Source organism: Gadus morhua, chromosome 8 (assembly GCF_902167405.1).
Source record: "Gadus morhua chromosome 8, gadMor3.0, whole genome shotgun sequence".
Classification (NCBI taxonomy): domain Eukaryota; kingdom Metazoa; phylum Chordata; class Actinopteri; order Gadiformes; family Gadidae; genus Gadus; species Gadus morhua.
In genome coordinates, this window is record NC_044055.1 from 16475829 (window position 1) to 16494695 (window position 18867).

At 43.8% G+C, this 18867-nt stretch overlaps 1 protein-coding gene, 3 long non-coding RNA genes, 1 pseudogene and 1 gene segment (V, D, J or C); 5 read left to right on the top strand and 1 right to left on the bottom strand.

The window, feature by feature from the left end:
* LOC115549356 (uncharacterized) lies at window positions 1–1396 on the top strand. The gene is made up of 3 exons (XR_003977747.1): window positions 1–403; window positions 501–986; window positions 1112–1396. It is a non-coding gene; the product is annotated as an uncharacterized LOC115549356 (long non-coding RNA).
* A 140-nt stretch (window positions 1397–1536) lies between these two features.
* On the top strand, window positions 1537–2817 carry LOC115549354 (T-cell receptor alpha chain V region CTL-F3-like; annotated as a pseudogene).
* A 1127-nt stretch (window positions 2818–3944) lies between these two features.
* LOC115549338 (uncharacterized) lies at window positions 3945–8323 on the bottom strand. 2 transcript variants are annotated; one of them, XM_030364503.1, is made up of 3 exons: window positions 8242–8323; window positions 4734–6786; window positions 3945–4643 (listed from the first exon to the last, which is right to left on the bottom strand). In XM_030364503.1, exons 2-3 carry the CDS (start codon window positions 5194–5196, stop codon window positions 4231–4233), a joined length of 876 nt encoding a protein of 291 aa, XP_030220363.1. In that variant the 5' UTR covers window positions 5197–6786; window positions 8242–8323; the 3' UTR covers window positions 3945–4230. The 2 variants fall into 2 exon arrangements, with proteins under 2 accessions (XP_030220363.1, XP_030220362.1); XM_030364502.1 differs by having other exon boundaries at window positions 8122–8308.
* A 63-nt stretch (window positions 8324–8386) lies between these two features.
* LOC115549342 (T cell receptor gamma variable 9-like) lies at window positions 8387–9408 on the top strand. The segment is given in 2 exon segments: window positions 8387–8654; window positions 8745–9408. Coding segments are annotated over 2 exon segments (477 nt in total).
* Window positions 9409–9883: 475 nt separating this feature from the next.
* On the top strand, window positions 9884–11946 carry LOC115549359 (uncharacterized). The gene is made up of 5 exons (XR_003977750.1): window positions 9884–10258; window positions 10416–10508; window positions 10606–11089; window positions 11215–11312; window positions 11909–11946. It is a non-coding gene; the product is annotated as an uncharacterized LOC115549359 (long non-coding RNA).
* Window positions 11947–12620: 674 nt separating this feature from the next.
* On the top strand, window positions 12621–13567 carry LOC115549361 (uncharacterized). The gene is made up of 2 exons (XR_003977752.1): window positions 12621–12796; window positions 12976–13567. It is a non-coding gene; the product is annotated as an uncharacterized LOC115549361 (long non-coding RNA).
* The last annotated feature ends 5300 nt before the right edge of the window (window positions 13568–18867 follow it).

An 18867-nucleotide genomic window follows, 5' to 3' on the forward strand; every position in this document is an offset into this window, starting at 1 on the left:
CCTGAATCCAGTGCACAGATATTACTATTACTACTAACCCTAACTCATCAGAACCTCATAATTTGCCCATACTCTGAACATCTTAAAATTGTTCTGCAGGTCAGTAATATCAAGTAGTAACATCAAACATATTCATCAATATGTTTGATGTTGGTGTCTTCAACAGCTGGTACCATGAAGAGAATAAGTCCCTACTTGAGCTGAACACCATACAGTTTCTCCTGTTGCTTTAAACTTGCTGTTGGGAAAAGCTCATGTTACACACATATGACATTTTATCTATCACGTCCATTATGTGGAATCTTTCCAGGGCTGATAGCTTGGGACTCCCTCTCTCCTGATAAACAGGAAGTCAGTGGAAAAATGGGAGGAAGTGTAACACTCCGATGCTGCTATGATACAGGTGATGAATATGTTATTCTTTACTGGGATTATTGTAACTTGCATAATTTACTAGAGGTCAGTATTATCAAGTAATGGTTTAACTATTTCCTCAACAGGTGTGTCACAAAGTTATTAATCCAAAGGGGACCAGGTAACCAAGTTACAAATGTAATAGCATGTGTTCACCGAAAGAGGGAGTCACTACAATGGAAAACAACCTACAAGTGGTGCTGGGGTTTGGTTCTCCTTTAAATAAATTAAATCTCAACCATGCACATAGCAAGATCCCTATCCAGTGAGCTGATATCCTTTGGTGGTGGCTCCATATACGCTAGCAAAGTAAAGGAAAATCAAAATGAGTGTACCTATCTAGCGAAACTCAGCTTTTGCTGTGATGCCCCCTATTGGTCATGAATGGTAACAGGTCTGCTGGGTATTGGAGAGCCTTGGAGCGATGAGATGATGGGAGGAGCCAGCCACAAAAGGACTGTTGAGTAAAATGTGTTTATGTTTCTCTCTCCTTCTTAACTGGAACTCGCTCTGCTCTCCACTGCCTCACTCCATCATGCTCTTTGCACTTGTGATATGTTTCATTTTATGTGGTAAGATTTTTGTCAAAACAACAAATGACTCCTAATTAGTGCAATCAAATCATCTTTGTCTGAAACATGAATGTATTGTAGATTTGATTTTCGTTGCAGTGACTGAATCCCATTTTTGATTTCAGGTCCAAGTGTTGAAGACAGTATCAGTCAACCGAAGGATGTCCAACGTGCTGTTGAGGATGCTGCTGTTGTGCTCTCATGCAGCTACGTTAGCTCTGTAGTCAATAGTCTCTTATGGTACCGCCAGTACCCCGGCTCACCACCACAGTTCCTTATCATGGAATACTCTGGAATCATAACTAATCCAATACCAGGAATGATAATAACACATATCAAACAACAGAAACTTGTGGAGCTGCTGATCTCCTCTGCTGCGGTGACAGACTCTGCTCTGTACTACTGTGCTCTGCAGCCCACAGTGACAGGAAACATAGACTCCCTGTACAAAAACCTGCTGAGCACAAAACACGCGTCCATCTCCCTTAGACCAGAACACAGATATTTCTAACTAAACACATGAACTCATCACAATATTTATTTCCTTTAATTATGCATGTTTACCATTTCTTATTTAAAAATATGAAAATATTTTTACAGTAAGTACTATGTTCATATTATTTTGAATAATTTGGTTTAAATTGTGGGGTATATTTGTAGCTTTTATCAGCATGGCTCATTAAATTCAGCTTTTATTCTCCCTCAATTGATTCTGAGGGAGCCACTATCCACCCCTAGAGGTCAGTATTATCAAGTAGGTGTCTAACTATTTCATCAACATGTTTGGTCATTGTGTTAACAGCTGGAATCACTAAGAGATACGTTTCATACTTGAGCTGAACACCAGATAGTTTCTCCCGTTGCTGTACTCCTGCTGTTTAGATGGAAACCTGGCTGTGGATTATTATGGCTGCACTTCTATCTGGTGAGATGAAAACCTCATGTTCCACGCTACAAATATGACTGAATCATCAATTATTGTATTATTATTGTTCAATGGATGTTATAGACATTATATTCATTTGTATTCTTTCCGGTTCATGTTGATCTATCACGTCAATTTTCTGGACTCATCCTAGTTCTCACTCTCTCGCTGGGTAACTCTTTAAAGACTCTTGTCCTTAAAGCCTGTGCAATGCCTTTCATCATTGATCTTGATGGATTAATTCATTGATCTACATCTTCTGTTCTTCCCCAGAGTGTAAAGGAGAAGACAGAGTGACCCAGCCCAGAGAGGATGTCATTTCTACTGAAGGACTCACAGTTAGTCTCCGCTGTACATTTAAGACCACTGACACTAATGCGTATGTGTTCTGGTACAAACAACAAATCAATGACCTCCCCAGGTTCATGCTACGACGCTTTACAATTGGAGAAGGAGATAATGCTGCAGAGTTCCACAAAGCAGATTTGATGCCCAAATCCAAAACACATCAGTTCCTCTGAGGATCCATAACCTGCAGCTGTCAGACTCTGCTCTGTACTACTGTGCTCTGAGGCCCACAGTGACAGGAAACACAGACTCCCTGTACAAAAACATGCTGAGCAGAAAACTCAATTCCCTCTCCCCCTTAACATTACTGTTTAAACACATCGGTACTCCTCTGTGGCATTTTCCCCACACACCAAACATCTTACAATCTTTCTGAAGCTCATTCTCTTTCTGTAGTTCATTCTCTTTCCATAATGTTGGGAATTTTAGGGTTCGAATTGTTTATTATATTTGTGTCATTTCACTCATTGGTTATTGTTTCAGACATTTTATCCTGGTTTGTTCTTTATGGTCCATGTCAATGTCACATATTTTTTATTTCGAATTTTTCCAGGTCTGATGCTGGGAACTCCACCTGTCCTAATAAACAGAAAGTCAGAGGAAAAGAGGGAGCATCTGTAACACTCAAATGCATATACAGGCTCTACAATGTGCATCTTCGCTGGTACAGACTTCAGCCTAGCTAAGCTCCTCACTTGTTTTCAGTCCACAACATCCAGAACATCAAATGAACTCACCATACGTTTTTTGATTTCATGTTTTACGTGTGAATGATACACTGTAGCAGTACTCCAATGAGTAGGGCATCTCAGTGAAATATCCATCAGCCATCCCACTAAACAAAAATACACTCTGCTAAGACAGTCAATGAGGGGGTCAATGTTAAATTAAAACCTTTTTCAATCTAGAAGAATGTCCCAAGCACTCTGGTCAAAACTAACAGCAATCTAACATTCATCCAATCAGTTGAAATAATATAATCATATTTTTAACACAAAGTGATCTTTATTTGACATGAATACATGTACAGATGGTGTCACCACAGTGGTTCTACTTGACCTTTGAAACTAGAACTCACATTCACCTGCCGCTCCTCTTCCTGAGTCCTCATGGTCTCTACAGAGCCAGTATAGTAGAAGGTCTTCTCCTGTCTCATTCAGTCCTTGGTGCCACTCTAGCAGGAGGTGGAGCTTGACAGGCAGCACATCAGAAACAATCTGTCAACACAACAGCTTTTAGACTCTTGATTGTTGCTGCTTGACAACATCTGCTTGTTCCAGTATTAGCTATGCAGATCTTCATGTTACTGGTTTTATTCACTGGGTTTACTGGTGAGTTCTGCATTAAAACCACAGTCCTGTTTAGGACATTGACCTCAATAAAGGTTGAGTAATTAATATGGATTAACTCTTATTATTTACAGGATCTTTAACACTGTGGAAGTAACTGACTTTTTGATTCTTAAAATCTGCAGGTAAAAGTAATCAGCAAACCATCCACTCAATCCAGGACAGAGTCCAGGCTCTACAAGGAGACAACGTGACTCTCTCCTGCAACTATACCTCATCAAACTATTTATTCTGGTATCGCCAGTTCCCCAGCTCACCTCCACAGTTCCTTATTAAGGAATACCAGAAGGCATTTCGATTTACTTTTAAAAAGGAATAAGAAGGAAACATGTTCCATCTGGAGATCTCCTCTGCTGTGTTGACAGACTCTGCTCTGTACTACTGTGCTCTGCAGCCCACAGTGACAGGAAACACACACACTCCCTGTACAAAAACCTGCTGAGCACAAAACTCTCTTCCATCTCCCCCTGAGAACAGTACACAGACATTACTGACAAAATACATCAACTCTGCACAAGATTTATTTCCTAATTAATTATCCATGTTCCCTATTTCCCATTTACAAAATATTTACACATTCTGCAGTTCATTATATAGCCATGCTATTTGGAATATTGTGGTTTCAATAGTGTGGTGGTTCATTTGTAGAGTTTATTGTCTTCTTCCTTAAAGGGGACATATTATGAAAACAACACTTTTCCTTGGATTTGGGGTGTTTTGCGGGGGCCAGGTTGTTCAGCAGTCTGACAGCCTGTGGATAGAGGCTATTGGTCAGTCTGCTGGACCTGGAGCGGATGGAACGGTATCTCCGACCAGAGGGCAGTCGCTGGAAGAGATGGTGCGCTGGGTGGACCTGGTCCTTTAGGATGTTGTTCACCCGGCGTAGGCAGCGGGAGGTGAAGACTGTGGAGATCTCGGGGAGGCTCTTCCCAATGATCCTCCCCACAGCCATGACCACTCTGTGGAGGGCCTCCTTTTCGGCCCTGGTGCAGCTGGAGAACCACACCAGTAGTCCGTAGGTGAGTATGCTCTCTACTGCGCAGTGATAGAAGTTGACCATCAGTCCCTGTGGAAGTTTTGCCCTTTTTAGTTACCGAAGGTAGAAGAGGCGTTGTTGTGCCTTACCCACGGCAGAGGTGATGTTGGTCCTCCAGGACAGATCGTCGGCCACAGTCACGCCCAGAAACTTGAAGTTGGACACCCTCTCTACCTCCTCCCCTCCGATTAGGAGTGGAGAGTGGCTGAGGTGTCTGGCCCTGAGGAAATCGATGATCACTTCCTTGGTCTTAGTGGTGTTGAGAACCAGGTTGTGATCACCGCACCACTCTACCAGTCTCTCGGCCTCCCTCCTGTATGAGGTCTCATCATTTCCTGTGATGAGGCCAAGTACTGTTGTGTCGTCAGCAGATTTCACTATGAGGTTAGATGGAGAAGAGGAGCAGCAGTCGTGAGTGAAAAGTGTGTAGAGAAGTGGGCTGAGCACGCAACCCTGGGGGGCCCGGTGTTCATGGGCAGGGTGGGGGAGACGTGCTTGCCAATGCTGACATGTTGTGTGCGGTGTGTTAGAATGTCCAAAATCCAATTGCATAAAGTGGTGTTCAGGCCAAGTTTGTGTAGTTTGCTGTGTAGCTTGTTAGGCAGGATAGCGTTGAAAGCTGAACTAAAGTCAACAAAAAGGAGTCTCCCATATGTGTTCCTGTGCTCAAGATGATCTAGTAGAGTGTGTAACACAATGGCAATGGCATCCTCTGTTGACCTGTTCTTCCGGTAAGCAAACTGATTCTGATCTGATGATGGCGGTATGGAGGCTTTAATGTGTTTCATGACTAGTTTCTCAAAGCATTTTGCGACGATAGGGGTGAGTGCCACAGGCCTGTAGTTGTTCAGACCTGCAACATTTGGTTTCTTGGGAACCGGCACTATTGTTGTTGCCTTGAGACATCCTGGGACCCAGAGACAGGTTAAAGATGGTGGTGAGAACTGGAGCTAGTTCAGCCGCACAGTCCTTGAGCACCCGTCCCTGGACTCCATCTGGGCCTGCTGCCTTCCTGATGTTGATGTTGCGTAGGATGAGTCTGACCTCATGAGTGCTCAGGACTAGGGTGGAGCCGTCAGAGGGGAGAGGGGGCGACACCGGGTCCTTGTTGTTCCTGTCAAAACGTGCGTAAAAGATGTTTAACTCCTCCGCTAGGGGGGCGCTGCTGTTGACAGGGCGGGATGTTCTTCCCTTGTAGTCCGTTATTGCCCTGACGCCCTCCCACACCTGCCGGGCTGTTGAACTGAGCTTCAATGCGGGTCATGTATGCTTGCTTGGCAGAACTGATGCCTTTCTTCAGGTCGGATCTTGCCGCGCTGTATGCATTGGTGTCGCCGGTTCTGTACGCTGCATTCCTGGCTCGTAGTAAGGATTTTACTTTAGGTGTCATCCAGGGTTTAACGTTTGGGAAGACACAGAATTGTTTCCAGGATGTAACAATATCCACACAAAAAATGATGTAGTCAAGGACTGAGACAAGATAATTATTCAGAGACCTACGTGTCAACACACCCAGTCCACTGAAAATGTCCCAGTCTGTGGAGCTGAAGCAGTCCTGGAGCCTAGGGGTGGCGTCCTCAGGCCAAATCCTGACAGACCTGACTTCGGGCCTACTGGCTCTGATTTTGGGTGTGTGCCAGGGGTGCAGGAGGAGCGAAACATGATCAGAGAGACCTAGGTGGGGGTACGCCTGGGTTCTGTATGCATGGGCTATGTTGGTATAAACCTGATCAGGTGTGTTGCTCCCTCTGGTAGCGCATTTTACATTACTGTGGAAAGAATGAAGTACAGACTTTAAGTCGGCGTGATTAAAATCCCCCGCCACAATAAAGACACTGTCGGGATGTGCCACCAGGCTTTTGTTTAGCATGTCTTGTAGCCTAGCTAGTGCCAGCTTAGCATTGGCGTCGGGTGGAATGTAAACAGCACAGATGAAAACAGAAGAGATTTCTCTTGGTAAAAACAGTCTGCATTGGAGCAACAAAAATTCCACGTCAGGGCAACAATGTTTGCTAACAACTGTGACATTGGTACACCACGAGTCATTGGTATAGATACACAGACCTATAGTAGATATATCTATAGTAGAAGGTCTTCTCCTGTCTCATTCAGTCCTTGGTGCCACTCTAGCAGGAGGTGGAGCTGGAAAGACAGCACATCATAAAAAATCTGTCAACACAAACTTTTAGACTCTTGATTGATGCTACTCTATATGATTGGCATATCCACTATCAACTATGCAGCTCGTCATGTTAGTGGTTTTATTCACTCGGTTTACTTGCGAGTTCTACTTTAGAAGCACTATCCTATCCTGATCAAGTACCTCAAATCATGTTTAGCAGTTCATATGAATGAGATCAATACACTAACATTACATGCATAACACATCCACTCATCACAACAATGAACTCCTAATTAATGATACATTTTCACCTTAATCCAGATAAATTCACATTTGTCTGCCGTTTTTGGCTTTACGTTATCTTATTTGGAATATTCACGTTAAATTTGTATATTTTATTTGTGTCATATATATGCATGTCTCATTAAGTGTGAAGGGGAGTTTCATATCCAACACTAGATGTCAGTACTATCAAGTAGGTGTTGAACTATTTAGTCAACATGTTTGGTCATTGTTTCTTTAACAGCTTGTACCATGATGAGAATAAGTCTCACACTTAAGCTGAACACCAGGTGGTTTCTCCTGTTGCTGTAGACCTGCTGTTGAGATGGAAACCTGGCTGTAGATTATTATTGCTGCACTTCTATCTGGTGAGATGAAGGACTCATGCCGCACACTACCTGTATGACCGAATCATGATGATTGGATGTTTTTTATATTTTATTCTGAAGTATTTGTGTATGTTAATTTTTATTTGAATTAACTTCATTTGCATAAAATGCATTTTGAATGTTTATCTAACACATTATTGTTGTGGACTTGTTCAAGGGCTGATAGCTGGGGACTCCACCTCTCCTGATAAACAGGAAATCAGTGGGAAAGAGGGAGCATATGTGACACTCAGATGCTCCTGTGAAACAAGCTTTAAGAATGTGGACCTTTACTGGTACAGACATCCTTCTAACCAGGCTCCTCAGTTTATACTCTATATAAAGGAGCAAGATCAGAGAGCGACAGTCAGCATATTCCTGACACTCGTTATGAGTCCACGACATCCAGAACATCAACTGAACTCACCATAACCCAGCTAACTTGACAGGCAGCACATCAGCAACAATCTGTCAACACAACAGCTTTTAGACTCTTGATTGTTGCTGCTTTACAACATCTGCTTGTTCCAGTATTAGCAATGCAGCTCTTCATGTTAGTGGTTTTGCTCACTGGGTTTACTGGGGAGTTCTGCTTTAGGAGCAATGTCCAAATTCAGATATGGACCTCAATATTTGTTTAGCACTTCATATTAATTAATTCACATTGCTCTTTCCAGGATCTTTGACACTGTAGTAGTCACTGACCTTTCATTCTTAACGTATGCAGGGGACCTTTATCAGCAAACAATCTCAATCCAGGACAGAGTCCAGGCTCTACAGGGAAACAACGTGACTCTCTCCTGCAGCTACTCGTCAGCAACATACCTCTTATGGTATCGGCAGTACCCCAGCTCACCTCCCCAGTTCCTTATCAAAGAACACATGGAGCTATCTGGAATTACTTTGAAGAACGAGAGTGAAGACACATGTTCCAGCTGGAGATCTCCGCTGCTGCAGTGACAGACTCTGCTCTGTACTACTGTGCTGTGGAGCCCAAAGTGACAGCGAACACAGACTCCCTGTACAAAAACCTGACAAGGAACTCGAACAGCATTTGTCATTGCTTTCAACTGTGTTTAAGGGGAGGGGCATCTAGAGAGGTAAATTCACACCAGGAGTCTAGTGAAGAAACAGTATGTTACAACAAGGATACAGAGGTAGCATGTTGAGCTCCAGGGTTCCCATGGTGTTTGAAATGATGTCAGTCCTCTTTCTACTTGTAGTTTGCATGATAGCAGGTAAGTCCACCAGAAATTCCGTTGAGTAAAGAGTTAATGAAACATGTGTCTCCATGGCAACATGTTTACATATTAACCTTATCTTTACAGGTGTTTATAGTGTGGACCTCACTCTTGTCAAGCAGAAAGAGAACAGTTTAGGCAGTACAACTGTTACTCTGTCCCACAGGCTCCATAAAGAAATTGCAGGGGGCGATGATTTCTTCTGGTACCGTCAGTATCCTGGAGAACCTCCACAGTTCCTGCTGTCCATCTCAGGGCTTGGTGTCAACAAGACAGCTGAGTCTCTTGGTTCAGACAAAAGGTTTTCTATTGAACTGATTGAGAAGACTGGAGTGGATCTGACGATCTCTTCTGCTGCAGTGACAGACTCTGCTCTGTACTACTGTGCTCTGAGGCCCACAGTGACAGGAAACATAGACTCGCTGTACAAAAACCTCACAGCTATTCAATCACAAGATTAAAGAGTGGTGCCGTGGAATCTCCCCATCTTATTTGAAACAGAAAGGTTAGTCATGTATTTGATGATAAAGAAAACTGTTGATTTCTCATATTGATTCAATTTTGTGTACAGAAGAAGGAAGTCGTGGTCTTCCGTCATTTTGTGATAAACATTAAGGTGGAGATGCTCTAACATAAAATATGAAGGGGAGGATCACTTTCCTACTGCATCAGAGATGATTTTCCTCTCTCTCTTCCCCTCCCACTGTAAACATGGAGCACTGGCTGAGTAATATCCTGGTTTTCACTCTCTGGCTGGGTAACTCTTTTAAGACTTCTGTTGACCCCTTCTCTCATCATTGATCTAAATTAATTTATGAATTAATCTAAATCTTCTGTTCATCCCCAGAGTGTGAAGGAGAAGAAAGAGTGATTTTGACCGGAGAAGTTGTCATTGCCACCCAAGGACTCAGAGATAGTCTTGGATGTACATTTGAGACCATTGGAAAAAGTCCCTCTATTTTCTGGTACAAACAACAACTCAATGACCTCCCCAGGTTCATGCTACAAAGCTCTACCCATGGAAGTGGAATTAATACTGCAGAGTTCCACAAAGACCGATTTGATGCCCAAATCCAAAACACATCAGTTCCTCTGAGGATCCAGAACCTGCAGCTGTCTGACTCTGCTCTGTACTACTGTGCTCTGAAGCCCACAGTGACAGGAAACACAGACTCCCTGTACAAACACCTGCTGAGCACAAAACACACTTCCCTCCCTCCCTGAGAACAGTACACAAACATTATGCATAAAACACATCAACTCATCACAACAGTGATCTCTTAATTAATGATCAATTTTCACCATATTCCATATATGTAAACAATTGTCTGCAGGTTTTGTCTTCACATTATCTTTTTTTTTAATGTGTTCATTTTATTTGCGTTGAATGTATTTCTCATTGAAGGTGAATGTCAGTATTATCAAGTAGGTGTTTCACTATTTCCTCAACATGTTGAGTCATTTTATCTTTAAGAGATGGTACAATGAAGAGAATAAGTCTCATACTTGAGCTGAACAACAGATAGTTTCTCCTGTTGCTGTAGACCTGCTTTTGAGATGGAAAACCTGGCTGTGGATTATTATGGCTGCACTTCTATCTGGTAAGAGGAAAAGCACATGTTACAAACTGTATATATGACTGCATTATCAGACATTTTATTATAATAATTTATTATTCAATGTTTTTAACATATTATTCTGTCGTGTTTTTTATGGTCCATGTTAATCTAACACATCCATTATGTGGAATCTTTCCAGGGCTGATGGCTTGGGACTCCATCTCTCCTGATAAACAGGAAGTCAGTGGAAAAATGGGAGGAACTGTAACACTCAGATGCTGCTATGATTCAAGTGATGAATATGTTATTCTTTACTGGGATTATAGTAACTGGTATAATTTACTAGAGGTCAGTATTATCAAGTAATGGTTTAACTATTTCCTCAACAGGTGTGTCACAAAGTTATGAATCCAAAGGGGACCAGGAAACCAAGTTATAAATGTAATAGCATGTGTTCACCTAAAGAGGGAGTCACTACAATGGAAAACACCCTACAAGTGGTGCTGGGGTTTGGTTCTCCTTTAAATACATTTAATCTCAACAATGCACATAGCAAGACCCCTATCCAGTGAGCTGATATCCTTTGGTGATGGCTCCATATACGCTAGCAAAGTAAAGGAAAATCTAAATGAGTTTACCTATAGCGAAACTCAGCTTTTGCTGTGATGCCCCCTATTGGTCATGAATGGTAACAGGTCTGCTGGGTATTGGAGAGCCTTGGAGAGATGAGATGATGGGAGGAGCCAGCCACAAAAGGACTGTTGAGTAAAATGTGTTTATGTTTCTCTCTCCCGTTCTACTGGAACTCGCTCTGCTCTCTACTGCCTCGCCACATCATGCTCTTTGCACTCGTGTTATGTTGCATTTTATGTGGTAAGATTTTTGTTAAAACAACAAATGACTCCTAATTAGTGCAATTAAATCATCTTTGTCTGAAACATGAATGTATTTTATATTTGATTCTCGTTGCAGTGACTGAATCCCATTTTTAATTTCAGGTCCAAGTGTTGAAGACAGTATCAGTCCACAGAAGGATGTCCAACGTGCTGTTGAGGGTGCTGCTGTGGTGCTCTCATGCAGCTACAACAGCTCTGTAGTCAGTAGTCTCTTATGGTACCGCCAGTACCCCGGCTCACCACCACGGTTCCTTATCATGGAATACTCTGGATACATAACTAATCCAATACCAGGAATGAACATAACACATATCAAACAACAGAGACTTGTGGAGCTACTGATCTCCTCTGCTGCGGTGACAGACTCTGCTCTGTACTACTGTGCTCTGCAGCCCACAGTGACAGGAAACACTGAACCGCTGTACAAAAACCTGCTGAGAACAGAACACGCGTCCATCTCCCTTAGACCAGAACACATATATTTCTAACTAAACACATGAACTCATCACAATATTTATTTCCTTTAATTATACATGTTTACCATTTTTTATTTAAAAATATGAAAATATTTTAGCAGTAAGTTCTCTTGTCATATTATTTTAAATAATTTTAAATTGTGTGGTATGTTTCTAGCTTTTATCAGCTTGGCTCATTAAATTAAAAAACATCAGTTTCTTCAGCTTTTACTCTTCCTAAATTGATTCTGAGGGAGCCACTATCCACCACTAGAGGTCAGTATAATCAAATAGGTGTTTAACTATTTCATCAACATGTTTGGTCATTGTGTCTTTAACAGCTGGAATCAAAGAGATAAGTCTCATACTTGAGCTGAACACCAGATAGTTTCTCCCGTTGCTGTACTCCTGCTGTTGAGATGGAAACCTGGCTGTGGATTATTATGGCTGCACTTCTATCTGGTGAGATGAAAACCTCATGTTCCACACTACAAACATGACTGATGATGGATAATCAATTATTTTGCTATGATTGGTGGATTGATGTTTTAGACAATTTTTTCAGTTGAATTCTTTCCGGTTCATGTTAATCTATCACGTCAATTTTGTGGACTCATCCTAGTTCAAACTCTCTCGATGGGTAACTCTTTAAAGACTCTGTGCCTTTCATAATTTATCTTAATTGATTAATTCATTAATCTACATCTTCTGTTCTTCCCCAGAGGGTAAAGGAGAAGACAGAGTGACCCAGCCCAGAGAGGATGTCATTTCTACTGAAGGACTCACAGTTACTCTTGAGTGTACATTTGAGACCATTAGCACAAATGTGTATTTGTTCTGGTACAAACAACAAATCAAAGACTTCCCCAGGTTCATACTACGACGCTTTACAATTGGAGAAGGAAATAATGCTGCAGAGTTCCACAAAGACCGATTTGATGCCCAAATCCAAATCAAAACAGTTCCTCTGAGCATCCAGAACCTGCAGCTGTCTGACTCTGCTCTGTACTACTGTGCTCTGAGGCCCACAGTGACAGGAAACGGACTCCCTGTGTAACGGGTATAAGAAATACTCTGATTATTTTATTGAAATCCCTGCAAAAATATGTATATCGCCTGTATATTGCCTTGTAATGAGGGGTTCAATTGCGCCATCTGCTGGTACCTGGAAGTCTACATATATGACCGCAACCCGAGTGCTCTTAGTAGTCTTGTAGTTCTCTGCTAGGGTAAGTCACGTTCCGATGTTGCTTTGAAAAGTGTTATGAAAAGTGAAAAGTGTTATGTATTATTATTATCGAAGCTAACGTGAGATTTATTCATGTTATCATTTTCGTTTTACATTGATTGTTGCTCACGTTGGTAGTGATATTGTTTCGCACTGAGGTCAATGTTATTTCCCCCGTAGACTAAACCAGTGGAGGTGCTAAACTACAAATTGTGTATATGTGTGTCTACCACTCATTACAGGTAATAATTGTGTTGTAATTGTGTGTTTAAAGTGTCAGGACGTTTGCGTTTCGGGTTTTGTCGGCCAGCATGTTGTCCGCCATGTTTGAAAAAGGGACAACGTGGCCTTTGTGATTTGATGGTCACCACTAGTGGGTGCTGTTACAGTTTAATCATTTATTTGATGTTGCGTCTTGCATTTAGTATTTTTCTATTGATGATTTCATAAATATATAAAAAAGAATGATGTTTGTTAAAAAACTCATTCAGAATATATTGGATTGAATTCATTGTAAAAGCAGTAACGTTAAAACCCAGTTAAAACCACTATACGATCACATGTTAAAAAGTATTCTGTTAAAAACCATTTTAAGTCACATCTTAAAATGTATTTGTCATGTATGTCATGTAATTGTAAAAAGATGTAATGTACTTTAGTAGTCTTGTAGTTCTCTGCTAGGACTAAACCAGTGGAGGTGCTAAACTACAAATTGTGTATATGTGTGTCTACCACTCATTACAGCTCAGCTATAAAGGATCACATCATCCTATCCAGCCTGTGTGTGGGTTCTTGGCGGGGCGGGTACACATCAGTTACATTGGTGCCGTGACCTGAGAACTTCTATCAAGCTCGTCGAACCGCTGACCGTCCTGCCTACCACATCGTTCCATGAAGCAACCAGTTCACAGTATTTGCAGGTTCACAGTTTACAAGGGTAGCAAATATTGCAGTGAAGCTCATTACTATACACTGTACAGTGTGTCACAGTGGCACGTATAATTTTATGTGGCATAGCAGTAACTGTCACACAGATTGCTGATTTATTCTACCGTTTTGATTCATTTGCTATTTTCCATTTTTTTCATTTGATGATTTCATACATTGGGGTGGACTGTACTGTTTTGTGCCAGACATTTTGAAACATGTCATTTCAGAGTAATCAGCTTTTCCCACGGTTTGGCACACCCATTCATGTTGGCAGAGGCAGGGGTATGCCTACTCCTATCCCCTTTTCTGTTGATAGTTTTACCCCAGGTGTTAAATTGCCCCCATTAGAGGCAGTTTCCAATACTAGCGTCCATGATGCAGCTGACCAGCACACTAGCTCCCATTTGCCTCAAGTCACGTCTACGCCAAATCCTATTAGTGACAACTCTGAGGGTGTAGCTGACCAGATGAGGACTGTCATTCAGGAGATAGGTCATCAATTAGCTGACAGCATCATGTCGCGTATGCAGTCACACAACACAGTAGCTCCTGATTTAACTGTCACACAGAATGTGACGAGCGCACTGAGTCAGCCTAGCCGTGTGTCTGATGTATCTCAGGTTCAGGTTGTCACACAGAGGAAGGTTAAGGAACCACCATCATTTGTAGGAGATGGGTCAGATTCAATCAAGGTGCATGAATGGGAAGATCTGATGAGAGCATTCATAAAAAAGAGTAATGTGAGAGTCGAAGAGCAGGCTGAGGAAATCCTTGTGCATTTGAGGGGGAAAGCTAAAGATGTAGTGAAGTTTGGCATTAGGAACAGTAACATTGATATGCATGCTCAGCCTGACATGATTTATGGTCTCCTCAGAAAACACTTTAGCTGTACTAGGTACTCTGCTGTCCCTTTAGCTGACTTTTACTCGACTTTGCCTAAAGACCAGGAAGACCCCTATGACTACTGGCTGAGACTAAACAGAGCAGCTGACCTCGCCGTTGACTGTCTGAGAGAGCAGGGCAAGACGCTGGACAACCCTGAAACGGAGGTGACTCGCATGTTTATTAGAAACTGTCCCTGCAAAGACCTGGCCCTCACTTTCAGGTCCAAGACCATCGAGAAGTGGTCAGCATGTGAACTACTGGAGGTGCTGAACGAGTACCATGCCGAGATGAGCTGCAAAGCAACTCCCCCGGTACATGCTGTGAAGAGGATGGACGTTGCAGTACACACAGCTGAGGTGAGCCATAGCCCGGCCCCTGGCCAGAGTAGTCACGTGCCACCTCAGGCCCAGAGCCCTCAGTATGTCCCCCTAGCGGAAGTGATGGCTATGTTGGAGAAGGTTCTACTGCGTGGGACCTCTGACCAGTCACAAATGAGGAGGCGAGCTCCACCCAAGCGTCCTGAGGACAGAGTTGACGGGTTCACTGACGTGCCATGCATTATTTGCAAAGATGATGGTCACAGTGCTTTCTCTCATTGCCGGGAGAAGAGGCTCTGCTTCAAGTGTTATGCTCCAGGCCATTCGCGCCGTTACTGCCCAGCAAGGAGGACCACTCCACAGCCTCAGGAAAACTGACCAGTCTGCACACCAGGGAGGACTGTGCAGACCGGCTAATTGAACCTCCCACCAGTTATGAGGAACCCGACATGCTGGATATTAAATCCCTCTATGAGTCACATAGCAGTTATATTGGCAGTACAGTAATCTCATCCAAGAAACTGATCTTTCAGGGATCCCAGAGGATAGCAGAGACTGACAGCTTGTTCTACACACCTGTACTTGTGAAGAATGGCCCCACTTTCAAAGCGCTGTTGGACAGCGGGTCGATGGCCTGTACAATAAGTGAATCTGCTGTTGAGTCCTTGCTGCAGCAATACCCTGACATGAAAAGAGACACAGCTGATGATTATGTCATTGTAGGTTGCGGAGGTCACCGCGTTTCCCCCAAAGACATGTATGACCTTGATGTCACCGTTTACGGATGCAGGATGATCGTTCCAGTAATGGTCGTTCCTGGCCAGACAGAACAAATGATCCTTGGCAGCAATGCTATCAAGCATATTCTAACTCAACTGAAGAACACTGACGGCTACTGGAGGCTAGTTTCCTCACCCGAAAATGGTCAGACTGATGACCACTGCCAATTCCTGTCGCTGCTTTCCAATACAGAGAGATGGAGAGGTGAATGCATTCCAGATAAGGTGGGAACAGTGAAAGTCAAGAGTTGTGTGACACTGAAACCACAGAGCGAGCACCTTGTCTGGGGCAAGTTACCTGAGTCGGCTGTGATGTCAGTAGGTAGTACTGTGGTCGTTGAACCGACCCAGTCTAAAGCCAGACCCAAACAAATCCTTGTTGGAAGAGTTATTACTCCACTTTGGGGAGATCGATGGGTGCCTGTTAAAGTTATTAATCCTACAGACAGAACTGTGGTGCTGAGAAGGAACGCCAAGATCGCAGATGTGTCCCCCTGTATAGCAGTAGAGGACCTGCCTAAAGCAGAGGAGGTCAAGTGCAACATGCAGTGTGTGCAGAGCGAAGATGTGCATTTGAGGTCAGAAGAGGACATGGTGCATGCCATGGAGGCTCTGGGACTGCAAGACGTTGATCTGAAGTCATGCGAAGTGTCACTACAGTGGAAAGACAAACTTGTTCACATCATTGAACAGTATGAGTCAATCTTCTCCAGACACAAGATGGACTGCGGAGAGGCTAAAGAGTTTGTGCATCGCATCCACCTCGTTGACGACAAGCCGTTCCGACTACCTTACCGACGCATACCACCAAGCCAGTATGAGAAACTGAGAACGACTCTGAATGAGATGGAAGAAAAAGGCATTATTCAGAAGTCGAGCAGTGAATATGCATCTGCACTTGTTCTCGTATGGAAGCGGAATGGAGACCTCAGAGTATGCACTGACTTCAGATGGCTCAACGCAAGAACTGTGAAGGATGCCTATCCACTGCCGCATCAAGCAGATGCTCTAGCCGCACTTGGTGGAAATGCTCTATTCTCTACGATGGACCTGACATCAGGCTTCTATAACGTCCCCTTGCACCCTGATGATAGGAAGTATACAGCATTCTCATCGCCCTTTGGACTTCATGAATATAACCGTCTCCCTCAAGGACTTTGCAACAGTCCGGCTACCTTCATGAGGATGATGATGTCCATATTCGGTGACGAGAATTTCACAAGCCTGTTGTGTTACCTCGACGACCTGATGGTATTTGCGCCTACAGAGGAAGTTGCACTCAGACGCCTAGAGATGGTGTTTGCTCGCCTCAAGGAGCACAACCTTAAACTCGCACCCAAGAAATGCTTCTTCCTCAGAAGGACTGTGAAGTTTCTTGGGCACGTCATCAGTGAAGATGGGGTTCAAACAAACCCTGAAAAAGTGAGAGCCATAAATGATCTACAAGTCACAGGACTCATGGAGTCCGATGGGAAAACGCCTTGCCCTAGTAAAATCAGATCGTTTCTAGGCATGGTGATGTACTATCAGAGTTTCATCGAGGCATGTTCTGCGAAGGCTAAGCCGCTGTTCAGACTCACAGTTGAACCTGGTGCTCAGCGCAAGCACAAGAGAGGTCGCAAACCTGTGAAGAAAGGAGGTCCTGTGAAACTGACTCCTGCTGACTGGTCCGACGCATGCCAGAATGCGTTCGAGACACTGAAACACGACCTCATGACAAGTGTCACCCTAGCCCACCCGGATTTCAATGCCCCGTTCATTCTGGCTGTCGACGCATCCTTTGATGGGATTGGAGCTGTCCTGTCCCAACTGCCACCTGGTGGAAAAGTAGCCAGACCTGTTGCCTTTGCGAGTAGAACGCTTTCTCGTTCCCAGCTGAACTACCCTGCACACCGCCTTGAATTTCTTGCCTTGAAATGGGCGGTATGTGACAAATTCAGCCACTGGTTGAAAGGCAGGCACTTCACCACATGGACTGACAATAACCCCTTGACATATATTCTAACCAAACCCAAACTTGACGCGTGTGAGCAGCGGTGGGTGGCGAAGCTCGCTGCTTACGACTTTGACTTGAAGTACATTCCCGGCCCAAAGAACATCGTAGCCGACGCCTTGAGCCGTGAGCCGTTTGTCCAGTCGTGCGTGGGTCATCGCCTTGTCACCGAGCCTTATGCCTCACTGTTGGACCTGGTCAACGGTGTGACTGACAGAACCGTACAAGAGGTGTTCAGAGTGTCCAACAACTGTCAGGCTGTTGTGGACGACGGTGGTGAAGCATCGGACGAGCCAGTGCGGGGGGCAGTTACACCCAACACCAGAGGCTCAGTCGCATCAGAGGAAGTTGCTGCCATCCTTAATGCTCAGTCCACTGGCGGTGTGAGTCACGTGATTGGGACAGATGCTGCCTTCAGTCTTCTGCAGAAGGAAGACCAGTCTGCTGCACTCCCTCAGAGCCAGCTCGTTGGTCAACAAGAGCAAGACAGCACGATAAGCAGGGTCATGTACTTTGTACAGAGACACAAGAGACCTACCAAACGTGAGAGAGCTGTTGAGTCACGTAGCGTGATCAAGCTGCTGAAGCATTGGAGTAGACTAACCATACAGAATGGCATGCTGTACAAGATAAGGAAAGATCCCCAGGTGAACAAGAAGATCTTCCAGTTCATAGTACCTGACTCATTGAAACGGAAAGTCCTCCAAGGTCTCCATGACTCAGCAGGTCACCAAGGCCAGCATCGTACCTTGTCTCTGGTGAGGTAACGATTCTTCTGGAGTGGCATGGAACGTGATGTTGTGAACTATGTTCAGTCCTGCCAGCGCTGCATAGTAGGGAAGACACCTGAGCCACACAGCCGTGCGCCACTCAAGAACATTGTCACCTCTGAGCCTATGGAGTTGGTCTGCATAGACTTTTGGACTGCTGAGCAAGGGAACAAGTCTGTGGATGTTCTAGTTGTGACTGATCATTTCTCCAAGATGGCACACGCCTTCTTGTGCAAGAATCAGACTGCCAAGCAGGTTGCTCGTCGTCTCTGGAATGACTTCTTTCTAATTTATGGCTTTCCTCGGCGTATCCATTCGGACCAGGGAGCCAATTTTGAGAGCAAGCTGATCAGGGAGCTTCTAGAGATGGCTGGGGTGCAGAAATCCCATACGACTCC